General features: G+C 36.0%; 1 protein-coding gene across 1 annotated transcript in view; it reads left to right on the plus strand.

The window, feature by feature from the left end:
- LOC107750187 (ciliary neurotrophic factor receptor subunit alpha-like) overlaps nt 1–16,723 on the plus strand; it is a 45,035-nt gene that overhangs the window by 7,796 nt on the left and 20,516 nt on the right. Inside the window, exon 2 of the mRNA XM_016565471.1 lies at nt 15,896–15,992. Coding sequence (XP_016420957.1) covers nt 15,896–15,992 — 97 coding nt within the window. The remainder of the gene's footprint in view (nt 1–15,895; nt 15,993–16,723) is intronic.

Below are 16,723 nucleotides of genomic sequence, written 5' to 3' on the forward strand. Positions count from 1 at the left end.
GGTATATTGGATCTGGGCAGCTCTTAAAGTGACAGCAGTCTAATATTCCTGCTGTCTGTATGCTAATCAAACAACAAAAGAGAGAACATCTCTCTCTGCTCTTGACTTTTTGTAACTTTAATAAGAAGAAATATATATTTAATTTACACAGTGCTAACAGTTTTGCATATTAAAATAATAGATGGATGCTGCTGTGATGTACTCTAAAAACAACATGGGTTATTTGTAGGGGTGGGCGATATACCGGTAGATGCGATTAATCGGTACAAATTAGTCAACCGGTAGAAATTTTGGACTATCGTCTCTATTGCGGTTACATGCTCACATAATTTTGCCATTGAAACGCAATCAGCAGCGAAAGAGAACTCATTTCGCTCTATACAAGCAGTTTCTGAGAGACTATTTCTGAGCGCTGTCAAAGAGTCGCATACACGTGACATGAATACGTTGCTCATAGAGCACGGGAGTATTGAACCGAGTTATTTCTGCTGCATTATAGACCTTGAACGGTTAAATACACACACTTGTATGTGTCAAAATGCCCGTCTTTGCAAGTATCCTCGTAAACGCAGTTATCAGCAAACAGCTGTGAAAGAAAACACATGTGTAACGGTATATTGGATCTGGGCAGCTCTTAAAGTGACAGCAGTCTAATATTCCTGCTGTCTGTATGCTAATCAAACAACAAAAGAGAGAACATCTCTCTCTGCTCTTGACTTTTTGTAACTTTAATAAGAAGAAATATATATTTAATTTACACAGTGAAGAATATGCAGTGTTTTTATACATTTGATTACTTTATACAATGTTTGTAGCATTTTTGTATTTATTTGTTCTTCTGTAGTTTTGTTGTCCTATTGCTTGTAATTAGTTTTTTATTCTTATTTAATCACTGACTGTTTGCTTGTCTTAAGTTAGCCGGATTTTTTTTGTGTGTTAGCTTTTGTGATATTGACACTAATGACAAGAATTATGACATTTCTATGGTATCAAAAATGTTGATATCTTACAGACTCAGCACTGCGTCTTCTTTTACTTTTACTTCTTTTACTCTTTGAAAAGCCTGCGTCAAACTGTCTCCTTTAAAAATAAATCCGCAGAAAAGTAAAGCAAACAAACAAATAGTGTTGTCAGATACCAGTTGGTACTGAAATTTTAAAAACGTCCATTTCCCGCTAACATTCGATGCGCTGTTGAGTGGATTTTTAAACATCGCTGATTGGCCATTGTCTTCACGAGCCCAACAGATATGACTGTGATTCAAATGTGATTCAAATTCAAATGCTTCAAATGTTAGTGGGAAATGGACGTTTTTAAAATCTCAGTACCGACTGGTATCACGGTCGGTATTTTGACAACACTTCAAACAAACGTTTCATCTTCATGTTTGCTCTTCACCTGCAGAGACAAGCTTTTGTTGTACTATGATGTTATAATGTGACGATTGCAAAATTAGTCGTTTTTCAGCTTGGTTTCAGTAAAAGCTGTTTTTGAACTAACAAGAAGTTTTGATATGTGAAACTTACAGGATGTTTTTATTGTACAGTGACCCATTATATGTCAAAAGATCAAGGGAAATGTGACTTCTCTGTTCATGACCCCTTTAAACTTACTTTCTTCTGTGGGACACAAATGGAGTAACTTTGAGTTATGTACTAGTCCTAGTAGTTCTGTTCCAGACAGTTGGGATTAATTGGGGAAGGAGCTTTCAAACTTCTTTCAGGACAGCATCAGTCCTCATTTATGTCAAATTAATGGGCAGAGTATTCTTCAAAACTCCATCCTTTGTGTTTCTGGGAATAAATAAATTGCAAAAGTTTTGGAATAACATGAAGGTAAGTAAATAAGAACAGAACTTCCATTTTTGGAAGAACAGTTGATCTCCATTAAGCGGTTGTCGTTTAAGTTTTCATTACTTTTCTACAGACGTTAATCCAACCTGGACAGTCCACACAAGTTTGTAATAATCTATCCCGCATATACAGTGAATTCAGAAAGGAGATTGATTGGCTGATTTGTGATAAAAGTTACATCAGGTTTTGCTTCCAGATCCAGAAGTTAAAGTCATTAAGTCTTTGCCTTAGGCAGGCTGGCAGTGCACACAGCATAATTTCAGTGTTGTTCCCATGGTAACAGAAATTCCAGAGTGTCTTTGTAAGACTGAAAACTACTAGTTGTTGCCCAACTAGACTTCATCTTGTATCTAGGGTTTACATCTGGACAAAGTCCATATCTTTGGATGAAAAACCTTTCCGACTCGTTCTTCCTGAAATGGGCAAAGTTTCAGTAGACCCCTACCTGTCACCATTCTCCTAGACTAATGCTGTATATTTGGGCTCAGTATCTGCAAGCCCTGCCAGCCAGCTATCTGTAAACCACACCTTTATCTGAAGGGCCCTGGGTGGTCTGTGTTAAAGTTACGAAGAGAGAACCCAAGCCACGGTCCCCTGCGTATCCACATCCTGGACTGTTTAGCAAACTCTGCCCATCCAAACAACAGGGAAGATTACTTGCAGCTTTATTTTTCTTGAATCCCTTGAAACTCGTCTCTTGTTGCGAAGATGTGCTTGAAGCGCTCTCTTTCTTTTCCCGAAGACCTGCAGTGGCCCTGCACCGCAGGCAACTCTGGGAAAACGCATCCAATAATCTCGGACTTAGAAGGACACGAGTAGGAAATCAACCAAAATGTAGCTAAATGGCTTTTAAGAAGGGTGTGGTTAAACTACATTAGCAAGACATTAAAGAAATGTTTCTTTTTTATGTATTTCAATTATTTGTTTATGTATTTTCTTTGGCTTCTCTGATCTTTTTCTGTTATATTTCAAGAAGTTAAGCTTTGCCAACACAATGCATTGACAATATGTTTAGACATTGTTTAGCTATTCACAAGTGAAAACACGAGCCACTGCATTAGAGCTACGAGGAAGGAGTGTTCTAATAATAATAATATAATAAGAATAATTGATTAATCTGCCAACTAATATAGTATTCCATTGTTTACATTTGCTGGTTGGATAGCAATGGGCCAATAGAAAATAAGGAGGGAAAAAACTCATTTAAAACACATGCACCATGTTCTAAAAAATGTAATCTTCATGTTAGTTTTAATTGGTTTTGAAAAAACATTTTTAAGAAAAGTTTAAATTTAATGCAATGTGGTGTAACCATAACATAGCCTATGAAGTAAAAACATATTTTTCTTACATTTAAGGGAATTTTTGGCCAGTCACACCACATGACATTGTACAGCCTCAACTGACCTTGCCTTGACATAAAAAGGTCAAATTCTCTAATATTTAAAGAGAATTTAGCATACAGCCATGAGAACATCCAAACAACCATTTACTGTTCTGTGTGTGTGTACATGTGACATTTTTGACTTTATTGTATGCTCTAAAAATATCAAAGTGAATTTGGAATGCATTAATTCAAAACATGCTTTAATTAGTTTGATGTGATTAAAGTCAGAATTAGAAATCTTTATAGTCTTAACTTTACCTTTATACACAGCTGTGATACCAATTATTTCTTATTGGCAAAAACATTATATTTACTTTAATCTCATTAAAAACAACTACATTTGTTTTCCGTTATGCTATTTACAGCTTCCATCCAGCAGCTGTTGCCAAACTGAGATGCTGCCAGCTCAAGTGTTAAAAGTTCAAACACATTTTATTTTCCTGTTGACCAGGCTCATTCAGCACAGGAGATTAATGTAAATGCCAGTTTTGTCCAATGCACCATCAATGCCGTCAACCCAACGTCATAGTGTGATTGTTCTGTCCTCCCACTCTTTGTAAAGTGATAATCTAGAGAAATGTCACTCGCACTGATTATGTATTTAGTCTAAAACGCTCACGGTGAAGCGCATGTGGGATAGGAAACAACTGTCACAGAAGAATGCATGAAAACCAGGGCAAATATGCATCGCATTCCTCACGTGAGTGTTTCCATTTGTCAGGTTGTCAGTTTTCCATTCAGGCGTGTTGGATGAGTTGGAATGTGCCAAAGAGGGAACACTGTCTATTTTCAGCCATCCTCTGCATTTTCCCTCATAAAAAGACTGCATGTTACTTCATGAGTCAGCTTTGCGATCTCTGCTCAGACTTGCATGGCTGTGAATGGATCCTAATAATTAGCGCTGGAAAGAAAGACACACAGCCGCAGAAATGAGTGAACTTGTTTCCCGGCTCTACAAACAGAAGATGCTGCGGACTGTGTATGCGTACCAAAAAGTGTACTTGGAGTAGGCCAAGGCGTTTCAAGTAGGTATTGTTCTTTTTAAAGCGAGCAACAAGGCCACAGGATGTCTTTACTTCTACGCCTTTTATCAACAATTCCTTTTCAATTTTCCATATACAAACATCGGCAATGGCCGATAAGCTTGTGAAGCAGATGGAGATACAATTGTTGCAGCTCGACTGACGCTGAGAATGATATTATATCAGAAAAGACTTTTGAAGGAGTCTTATCTCTTGTTATCACAGCACTTCAAGAGCCGGACTCACTATTGACAAGTGTAGCAACCCCACGGAGCAAACGCTGGAATTCAGTGGAAAGAAACAAAAAATGTTGGCGAGACTTGAACATTCCTTCGCACTTTCTTGGCTGTCTTTCCTGCTTTGAGGCAACTTGCGTCCCCCAAGCTCCCCCGACCCTCCTTCACCTCTCATTTTCTCTTCTGGTCCTTTGTCTTTCCTGCTAAATGATTAGTGACTAAGTACTGGAGATTTCTTTTGACCTTTAGGGAAGTGTTTTAAGAAAGCACACTAAATTAATAAGACTTGCTAGTGGGTGGTCTGATGGTATATTCTGTGCAACCGTAGAAATATACCACAATATTAGCACAATAGTTACACATAAGATGACAAAAAATTTAGTAATGTGAAAATCCACAGCATAACTTGTACTAAAGTCAAAATTGGATTGAAATTTTGATTAGGAGTTTTTATTAGGCACAGTTCAAAATGGAGTTTGTTTATGGTTGTTGAACTACAATGCAACTTGCTTCTTGTTTTGATTTTAACTCCAGTGTTGCATAATGTGAAGCTGTTTTAACGTTGATGCCAAACTATCATTTGTTTGTTAGGAACATTCTTTTCTTTTGGTTTGCATCCAGTAATATATATATATATATATAGCTTCATACCATTCAACACTACACTATACCTTAGAAACTCAGTAAACTACTATAACTTGGCAAACTATTATTCTGTTCAAAACTTAAACCTATAAAAATATAATTTTCGTTAATTGAAATAAAGCTGAAATGAAATATAAATACTATATGAAAAACCTATGAAAAAATAGAAATGTTATCTTAGCAACTAATTTGAAATAAAATTAGTTTAAAGGGGTCATATGATGCGATTTCAATTTTTCCTTTCTCTTTGGAGTGTTACAAGCTCTTAATATTGAATGTTTTTGTCTCGTTGCTCTGGCCGGGACAAGGCATCACAATATGGTGAGGGGCATAACATTTCCGTCACATGCTTGAGGTATTCGGCCAATCACAACGCACTGGATAGCTGGCCAATCAGAGCACACCTCGCTTTTCAGACCGATGAGCTTTGTAAAAATCAACGCGTTTCAGAAAGGCGGGGCATAGAGGAGAAACAATAATGTACAGTATGTGGAAAATAATGTGTTTTTTTAACCTTAAACCGCATAAACACATTTCATTACACCAAATACACAAAATAATGGTCTTTTTAGCAGCATCATATGACCCCTTTAATTTGAAGTGCTAAAATTACTAAAACTTAAACTGAAATAAGTTTAAACTGAATAAATTAAAGATTACTAGAAATTTAAAAAAGTAAATTAGCATTTAAATTAAAACAGAAAAAATAACAATAAAAGCCGACTCAAAATATTAATAAATAGTATATAAATAATACTAAACTAATACTGTTCTGTTTCAAAACTTAATTTGCTGCCTACTTAGCATTATAAGGTTTCAAAGAGGAAAAATGTAAGTTGCGACCATATTGTGCCTTCTAAACAACCTTAATTTGGGCAATTTTTTTTTTTTTGTGTGGATGTAGAAGAATCATGTCGTTAACATAGCAACGTGCTGACAGCAAAACTTATTTTAAGTTTTAGTAATGTTATGTGCCTTTGTCATTTATTTATGTATGTATGTATATATGTATTGTTTGTTTGCTTTAGTAATTTTAGTAGTTTAACTTAAACTTATTTTGGTAACACTTTAGTTTAGGGACAAATTCTCACTAATAACAAGTTGCTTATTAGCATGCATATTAGTGTTGCATATTGGCTGTTTTTTCCCCATGTATTAATTATATTTTATTTCAGACTTTTTTCAATTAACATTTTTTGTATACACTCTAAAAAATGCTGGGTTGTTTCAACCCAACTTTGGGTCAAATATGGACTAACCCAAATGTTGGGTTAAATTTTTAAATTAAAATTTTAACCCAAAAGTTGGGTTAATCCATATTTGACCCAAAGTTGGGTTGAAACAACCCAGCATTTTTTATAGTGTAGTTTTAGTTAACAATAACAACGCTGAGTTCACCTATGGATGCTGTCTTAGGAGCAGCAGTCTAGGTTGGTAGGAGAAAGCAAGGCAGTTCTCTAGGTTTTGGCACAGAGCCACAGTGTCAGTGCAGACTCATAGCTGGATTGGTGTTGTGATGTGATGTGAGCCTGATTCTGATGAGTAGAGGTAGTGGTACATTTGTACATGTGGCTATTCTGATGAGTCAGTTTTTGGGAAGGTTATTCTTATGTGTGTGTTTGTCTTCCAGAACCTGCTAGTTGCCATTAATCCTCAGTTTTTTACCCTTGCGTTACAGTCGTAAATTTTCACTTGCTTGAATATGCAAACTCAACATCTGGTTGGCATATGTGCGTTTTTTTGTGCATGTGTTCGTTTTGGCGCTGAATATTCATATATGAAAACTTGTGGTTGGAAAAATTCTCCAAAACCATCAAATTTTCATAAATGGTCATTTTAGGAACATTTGGTACCGCTGTGTAATACGGTCTTGTAATGCCGTATAAACAAAATATGAAACTGTGAATGATGGTCTTTCACAGAACTTTTGCTGCAGGATATTCATAGTAGATACTATCATTATTCTCACGCAATATGTATCGTAACTGAAAGACAATGGTTACATGCATGACTAAATTTGTTGTGTGTTCCTATATTAGTCACTAGTTTTAAAATATTTATGCAAAACTAATTGTAAGGGAATAAAATAAAAGGGTATTTTAGAATATGTATATAACCTGAAGTTTATTCACAACAGTAATTTGCATCAATTTCTCGCAATTTTCCAGTAGCAAATTTTATATTTCTTTATTTAAAGACTAATAAACCTAGAAGAGTAATATAGCAGTGTCACACTGGCCGTATTGTTGGAAATGTTATGGGTACCGAGGGGCTGTTTTTAACGTGGATTAACAGCTCTATGTTTATCTTCACCAGATGTGCCATCGTTCTGTAGCGTTCGAGCCAGCCGTCCTGAACAACAACAGGCAACAGACTAAATAATATATAAGGATATGGCCCTGATATATAATTTACCACTGGCTTGTGGTCAGCGTTTAGCTCTGGGTTTTTCACGCTGTGGGTTTGACTTGTGGAAGTGTGTGGAGATGCATTTTTGTGGTTAAGGAAAAGTCGAAGCATTGAGTTGGGAGGGGGCTGATGAACTGGAATTATAACTCTGCCCCTTTTGGCTCTGTCACAAAGAACCGCAGGTGCATCTATTTTGTGGCTCGAAAGGCAAACGCGTCTCACAGCAGGAGATTTGTGGGCGTATTGGTATGATCCTGTCTACAGTGTAATATCTGTGCCAAGTGTAAATCAATTTTATTTGTAAAATTGAGCAATTTAGGATCATTTACAAATAATTGCATTTTTATGTTATAATTAGCATTTTTACTATTTTATGTGTATATACAGTATATGTACTGTATATATTTATGTATGTAATAAAATTTATTCAATAATTAAATATTTCATTGATTAATTATTTAATGTGGCTTATGATTAATATAAATACTATCTCATTTAGCTATAATAGCTATATAGGTTGTAATATTTATAATGTATAATATACATGTGACGTGTGTGAGATTATGTATATAATAATAAAATAATAAAATATTTCATTTATTAATCTTATTAATATATAATTTCATTTTTTTTAGGGCTGCACGATAAATCGCATGTGATTGTCATGCGCATCTCGTCAGTAAAGCCGGTTCTGTGATTAATAGTAAATCTCCATCTCGTGCTTTCAGATGGAGCGGCATTTACACAGAGCCGTAGATCACTGACAAGCTACGCAATATTGTGTTCATAATCGAAGGCGATTCATCTGCGATTATGAACACGATATTGAGTAGCTTGTCAGTTACTGTTTACAATGCGTGGAGACTGGCGTTTGTCGCGGTTTGGAAAGATAGGGAGAAAACATGACAGAATAACACGGCGGATATCGCATTTTGCGTAAAATTAAAAATGGACTTTTAAAAATGGATACAATACTGATTTTGGCAGGAACTCAATTTTTTTTTACAAATGGCGTTTATTGCGTTTTGGAACCAAACTCTTCATATATATATATATATATATATACACTGTATAATACTGTATAATGCTGTATATGTTTTTAAAATGGCACAGCTTTTTAAATATCTGAAAGTACACTCTTAACATCAGTCAGTCAAGCATTGATAATATGATATTATGATAATCAAGTATTATTTAATGATAGAACTTTAGTAATTAGAATCAGTGTTTCTGTAAAAAAAAATAAAAAAGGGAAAAAACTCACAATAATACTGATAAGATGATAATAATAATAATAATAATAATAATAATACGAATTCTACTAATAAGAACAGTATAAAACGCACTAAGGATTAACGAGCTGCTGGATTCATGAATATTAATCAGGTTGTGTGCGTTCACTCAAACTGATTCGCTGAAATCAAAACAGGAATGATAATAGGTGAGCACCAGCCAATGAGATTGCCATTTGCACATTAGCTCCGCCCACTACCGGAAAACCCGACAGTTCTTAAAAGCTGAAAAAGTCCAAAAGGAACTCCGTTATTTTGACATGAAAATACAACAAAGAATATCGTTTGCATGTAGCGCGTCAATTCTGCATGTATGTAAGACTCTCTCTCGCTCTCTCTGCTCTCACCAAAGCGACGACGAGTCGTGCGCCGTTACACTAGAGTTTACGGTATGCCAAATACAGGTGTGCTGCGCATCCATTGAGATGAACTGAAAAACAGCACAGATCGCTTGACGGAGAGTGAAACTCTGAAGCGCTCAGTAAGAGTGATCGGCGAGTGAAAATATATCTGTGCTAAATTTATAATTAGCCTCCAACTCACACACTGGCAAGTAAAATCTGAGAATTTATTAGCCATTGTTGTTTGGGGTTGTTGAGGGTTTTGGCCGAGATACAAATATTTGAAAATCTGGAATCTGAGGGTGCAAAACAATCTAAATATTGAGAAAATTGCCTTAAAGTCCTTAGTAATGCATATTACTAATCAAAAATTAGGTTTTGATATATTTACAGCAGGACATTTATAAAATATCTTCATGGACACACACACACACACAAATATAAGAACATATAAGAAAAAATATTTGTTATTTCAAAATGTTTGATTACGTCTTTAATTGATTATGTCTTTAATTGATTTTTACGTACATTTCTGCCATATGTACATTAACTGACAGTCACCACTGATAAGCTACCACTAAATATTGTAGAAACTTAATTTGCTGTAAAGCTGCTTTGCAACGATTTGTATCGTGAAAAGTGCTGTACAAATAAACTTGAATTGAATTGAATTGAATGTTATTTCACTTAGCAATAATTAACTTTTTACATTATTATCACACACAAGCACACATCTATTTTAGACTTTGTAATATTATAGTATTGTTATTGAAGTATTGCATTGACAGATAATGTTACTTTTTGGTTTGTTTAATTAGTGTATAATTTTGGTCCTGTGCAAGGTTTCAACGTACTAAACAGTGATATATTTTTAGACTGCACATTGACATTTTTAAGCCTTTTTTTAAGCATCAACAGTATATTTAGCTTGAAGCAGACAAAACTCTACAGATTTACACAATTGTTTACCAATACCAATATAAAAATAGTTACCATTATTATTGACCAAAATTTATCCCTGAAACAACCACTTCACACTGTCCAACCACAGTATAAATCATCATACAGCCTGATCATAAATGGCTTTTATCAGACCAACAGAAAAACACATGACTCTAGCGAACGCTTGATGATAATGCGCAGAAGCTGCACCTCGCTGCTGAATTTGACAGTCTCTTGAGAGTGGAGAACATGGAGGCCATCCAGATAACAAACTACGTCAAATAACCACCGCTGCCCTCAGGTTTGGCTCCCTAAGACACACGTGCAAAGGATTGAGTGCACATACTGTGAGATTAAAGTCACAACTCACATTATGAGACTTTTAAAGGATTATTAGCCTGTGTTTTAGATTAATAGTGAGCGAATAACATTGCAGACTGGTGCAGCCCTGCTATAAATTAGCATAAAAACGGACGGGTAACAACTCCAGCCTGTGGTTTTGAGAAGTCAAGCGCCTCAGACATTTTCTGATGCAGTGAGGAAAATTCCTATGTTCCCAATTACCAAGAGATGTCCAATAATAATGATGGCTAAACCATATGGAATTAAAAATCAAGCGTGTTTTCACTGCGCTGTAGGTTTTAAACTGACTTTTCCCCTCTGAAATCTGATTTACTGTGGAGGATTGATGATTATATGTGTCTCTTGATTGCTACTACACATAATCTTCTACAATCACGCTGCTCAGTTATGGGTTACAGCTGCCAGGAATGTTGACAAACTCCTGAGCGTTTCTCGGTCTCTGTGCGTGGATAAACGCACATCTCGAGATGCTCAAGGAGTTTCTCCATGTGGCGTGCATGTTACTGATAAAGAGAAAGGACAAAACCTAGGGCTTAATGACTAAATGGTAGAGTAAAACTTTAAAGCATCAATCAACAAACCTTCAGACTGGTCTGACTCGGGTTGCTATATATTTTCTAACGGATCTAGCTTACGGTTTTTGTAAACCAGACTATCAAACCACCTACAATCCCATAGACTTTTTTCACTGCTAAAAGACCAAGCAATCTTAAACCAGCTAAGACTAGACAACCAGCCTAAGCTGGATTTAGTGTGTGTTTTTTTTTTAATCAGCTGGTTTTACTTGGTTTCAGATGTTTTTAGCTGGGTTTTTTAATTCATGTTAGCAATATGTTAAATCATGGTAAAACATGCTAGCAACATGCAAATCATGCTAGAAAATGCTACTCATGCTAGAAACATGCTAGTCATGCTAAGAACATGCTAGCAACATGCTATTCATGCTAGAAACATGCTAGCAACATGATAATCATGCTAGAAACATGCTAGCAATTTTCTAACACAGGGGTTTTCAAACTTTTTGGAGCTAGGGACCCCTTACAGGGGAGAGGTTTTTCCAAGGACCCCCTCATAATTATAACATTGTTTAAGACTAAAGTTTAATGTGGGTAGGAGGAATGAACATAATATGAATGTTTTATTGGTGCAAATGGTCCCCATTGTATATGTACTTTTAAATACTACAGCATAATATAATTAAATTTACCATATTTTCCAGAAAGTTGCACCAGGTCAGGGGGGGAAAAACAAAAAAACAAAACATAAGTTGCATGGTGTGTAAGTCGCATTTTACTATTACTTTCAGAAATAATTTAAATACTGAATAGGTCTAAATAAAACGAATGTTAGGGGGAAAAAAACATTATAAACACTAACATGATTTTTTCTTCCCCTCACTCCAAATAATTTACATTTTGTGGCATTCATAACAGAACAAAAATAAATGAATATATGTGTATATAAAAAAATATATATATATAGTGCCGATCATTACAAACAACATTTATTTTAAATGCCATAGGCGCCGATCCCGTGGGTGCTCGTGAAAAACACAAGATAGTCTTCGTTCATTTTAACCTATAAGAAATGGATTGCAGCTTTTACAACTTTATTCTCGTATTTATACTTCATTTGAGGCCGTTTTTGGCAATATTTTAATGGCAAATGTCGAGAGTGCATTATTGTAATACGAGAGGGCGCCAGCACGAATCTCTCGGCTTACAGTGGGCTTGCTTTCCATTATATATGTGATCATGGCTCTCCGCTCCCTCAGATATTACACATAACTCAAACGTTGTCCTGTGTACGCGCAAATAAGTGCTTTTTGTAAACAGGTATTTATTAAATAATTGTATTTAGTGAAGCGCAACCCTTATAGAAAGAATATGTGTATTATTTTGGTTGGTAACTGCATGCATTTCAATTCGCAAGATAAATTTTGTGAAGTGAATTCATCAAACGCACCATCGAACGGAGTATAACTCTAGAAAAAACTAACACCCAGTATAATGAATTACTGAGTAATGAGAATGTTTAAATATGTGTATGACAGGGGTTTTCAAAGTCTAAGACAGTGGGCCTCCCTTTTGACACAACTTACCCAATGGCGCCTCCCCCTGCATGCATTTCAATTCGCAAGATACATTTTGTGAAGTGAATTCATCAAACGCACCATCGAACGGAGTATAGCCTACTCTAGAAAAAACAAACACCCAGTATAATGAATTACTGAGTAATGAGAATGTTTAAATATGTGTATGACAGGGGTTTTCAAAGTCTAAGACAGTGGGCCTCCCTTTTGACACAACTTACCCAATGGTCCCTCCCCCACATCGGTGGATTCGTCGATCTGGAGTGCAAAAAATGGGCTGTGTCTGACTTGCTCCTCCGCATCCTGTGCCATGTCTGAGATGCGCCGATTTATTGTGTTGTCAGAGAGTGGAACAGAATCGATCTTAGAAGCCGCTGTCTCCCCTAGCATCATGGAACACAGGTCTTTTGCTGCCGGCAGAATTAACGTCTCTCCAGTGGTATGTGCTTTGCCTGCCTTGGCAATACGCAATGCAATGCGATAATGAAGCTTCAGCGGCCTTTCCATTTAATTTGACAAAATCCAAAATCCAAAATTCCACGATTTTTTTCTGACCTTGAAAGGTTTAAAGTTTTCTCTGGAAAAATTCTGGAGGTTTTCCTACTACCTCAACATGCTTGGTTTCAAGGTGTCACCGACGTTTTGCGGGTCTCATGCTGTCATTAGCCAAAATATCTAGACAAACCACACATAAAGGTCGTGGTTCATCAGCTGGTCCTGTCCACGTAAATCCTAAACTCAAATACTGATCATCATATCGTCGTCTTTTGGGTTTAAGCCCTGAAGTTGAAGGCTTTGAATCGGGAGGTCTCAGAAACCGCTCCATTGTATTAAAAGGCATATACCTGTATTGGCAGGCTTGCCAAAAACAGCAGCGAATTCACAGCTACGGCCTTCTGGGTGAAAAATGTTTCTCATATTTTTGACTTAATATTTTTAGTATTGTTTAAATAAAAACATTTAATTATAATAAAAAATACATATAATAATTAAACTCGATAATTCTATTTTTAATGTATTATAATTGTATCCTCCCAGGGGGAGGTGCGCCCCACACTCTGAAAACCCCTGGTGTATGATAACTTAGCCCGGTTATCATTTACTTGTGTAAACAGCAGTGAAAATGTGTTTTATAAAAAAATAAAATACTAGTTTTTTGCACCCACTGGCAGAAACATAAATCGGCGCCTATGGCTATGTCCATAACAAACTAAATTTACTTACTAAAAACTGAAACTTAACCACATAGTGGGCTCACAAACCTCTCATTCGGCATGAATCGTTTCCATGAGTGAATCGTTATGCAGTCTAACATTTGGTTGCTAAACTATTAGGCTACTAAGTAAAGAAGGCATTGTACTTCTCTCATGTCCGAATATCAACTAACAGCATCCTTCACATATGCAAAAAAGTGTTTGGAAAAACACCACGGCAAACGGCAAAACCTACATATTGTACAACAGACAAGTTAAATTGAGTCACCAAATACCTTTTGTAGGTTTAGTTGTCTCATTTAGTTTGCTGATGATGAGGCTGTGATGTCAAGTTGCAATGCTAGAACTGATGTTGTGTGCGCGCGGGAGGCGCCAGCGCGAACACTTTGGATCCCTTATATCAGCGGAAAAATGTGATATCCGTCAGATAAGAGCAAGACAACATTCAAAACGGTCTATTTTTATTTGTGTACCTTCAAAATGAGAAAATAAATAAAATGACAAAATAAAGAAAACAAACAAAATGCGCTTGCCGTCTTGGTCTATGTGAACCACTTTCTAAAATGAAGAAAAACTCTGCGATACTCTCTACTTGTCGAACAGACATGAGAAATATATTTAGCTATAAACCTTGAAGTGCCCGCTTTTATTTATTTACGCTTTGCTTATTTGACATTAATGCATTATATAAGTCACTTTGGAATATAAATCATAGCACGTTTCAGAAGATAAAAAAACGCGTGTTGCAGTCCGGAAAATACAGTATAATATAGCAAATTATTTTGCGGACCCCCTGGCTTTGCGTCACGGAGCCCCAAGGGTCCGCGGACCCCAGTTTGAAAACTCCTGTTCTAACATGTTAATCATGTTAAAACATGCTAGCAACATGCTAATCAGCTTAAAACATGTTCGCAACATGCTAATTATGCTAGAAATATGCTAGCAACATGCTAGTCATGCTAGAAACATACTAGCAACATGTAATCATGCTAAAAACATGCTAGCAACATGTTAATTTCGTGTTAACAAAATGTGCTAAATCATGTTATCAACATTCAGTCAACATCTATCTAATCTATCTATCTAAAATTTCAAACTTCAAGCTTTTACAACTGATTCAAACTTTCAGGCTTGGCTTTCTCAAGCCAACTTCAAAGTTTGTTCACAAACTTTACTCATCTAGTTCATCTTTGTTAGCATTGTTAATAAATATACAACTGTTAATTATTTGCTCATGTTAGCTCCATTAAATAATATTAATATATACAACTTTTGATTGTAATAATGCATTAACAAATGTTAAAATTAACATTAATAATAATAAATGCTTTAGAATAATTTTGTTAGTTCGTGATGACTAATGTAATATATAATGTTAATTAATGGAACCTAATTGTAAAGAAGAAGAACAGACTTGTGATTCAGTTATTAAATGGTCATAAACTTCACTTTCATTTTATCACTTTAATTTGGCAATACTTTTCCGCCTTTAATGAATTAATGAACTCTCCTGAGTCTTGTTGTGAGGTTTAGTGACTTCAGCTCTCGGATTGTGAAGATGTTTCCTGCATTTACTTTGCTTTTCCTCAGGTTTTAGACACATCCGTTTGCCATAAACCGATGCCTGCCAGGCAAATCCCAGCTGCACGAATGACAGATGTATCCTGTCAGTTACAGTATTTGTTTAAAATGTTTACAGTCTGTTGATACAAGGCTCCCCGAGGCCATATTTCAGATAGCGGACCTTTTTCATTTGACGTCATCACCCAGAATGTCCTCAGCAATTAATGAATGTGAATGGACTTGCAAAACAACTTCCCAGACTTCGGCAGAGCTGTTCAAATCAGCTATCATTCATGGAAACACCGGTTTGTGGAGATATTGATTCTCTGTGCTGTTTATACGGAAATATCCAACTGTCACGCACGTATTCCCATGGTGTCTTGTTTGCCTATATCCAAATTAGAGCGGTTAATTGTTATGTTGTTTCACAACCTGGCTGGTTGCTAAGCAGGTGGAACGTTTACACAGAATGATACTCATTAACTCTTAAAATGGCACTTCCCCTTGAGTAACTCTTGTTTTATTCTCCCTTACAGATGCCCGGTTTAGTGTCATGCCTTGGCGATCTAATAGTCACTGGAATCATCATCCTCTTCTCTGACCACGTCCAATCAGAGATATGGACCAATGAAGGTACATTCTGCTTTTATTTGGGCCAAAGTGCTTCAGGACAGCCAGCCACGTTAGCATTTGAATGTTGTTGTTGCTAGTATGTGGATTTGCGTTCAGCATATGGAACTCGTCAGAAGTCTCTGTAGCATGTCTTTGTTTAGACCAGTGGTTCCCAAACTTTTTGCAGCGTTGCACCCCTTTCTAGTGTTTGACACATGCAAGCACTCCCACCACCGTACTCCGGTTAAACACCACATTTTTACTGCAATACAAGTATAAATACAAGTATTCACTGTATACAGGGCTTGACATTAACTCTTTTGCTCACCAGCCACTGTGGCTAGTGGTTTTCCAAAATTACTAGCCACTCAGCATTTTCACTGGCCACAATTTTGTTGCTGGAAAATTACATTTTATATGACTAAAGTTACTGCATATTAAAATTTATTTGATTTCCAAATTGATTCCCAGGTCTTTTTTTTTTTTTGCCTATAAAAAGGGCATTTCCCCCTAACCTTATTAAATTCATGTGTCATCTTTCAAATCAAATTCTTACATTTTATTAATAATTTTACTTAATATAATAAGACTCTATAGGGCTGTTACCAATCAAATGAAATCAGTATTAACAAAACCAAATTTTCCACTGCTGGAGAAACAGAAGCAGCTGAAGTGGCATTTAGATGCATTTACACAGACAATTTAATGAAGCTGAAAGGTAGCATGAATGCATTACACTGCAAAATTACAAC

The sequence above is a fragment of the Sinocyclocheilus rhinocerous genome, unplaced genomic scaffold, assembly GCF_001515625.1.
Source record: "Sinocyclocheilus rhinocerous isolate Xijiao unplaced genomic scaffold, SAMN03320098_v1.1 scaffold4841, whole genome shotgun sequence".
Taxonomy (NCBI): domain Eukaryota; kingdom Metazoa; phylum Chordata; class Actinopteri; order Cypriniformes; family Cyprinidae; genus Sinocyclocheilus; species Sinocyclocheilus rhinocerous.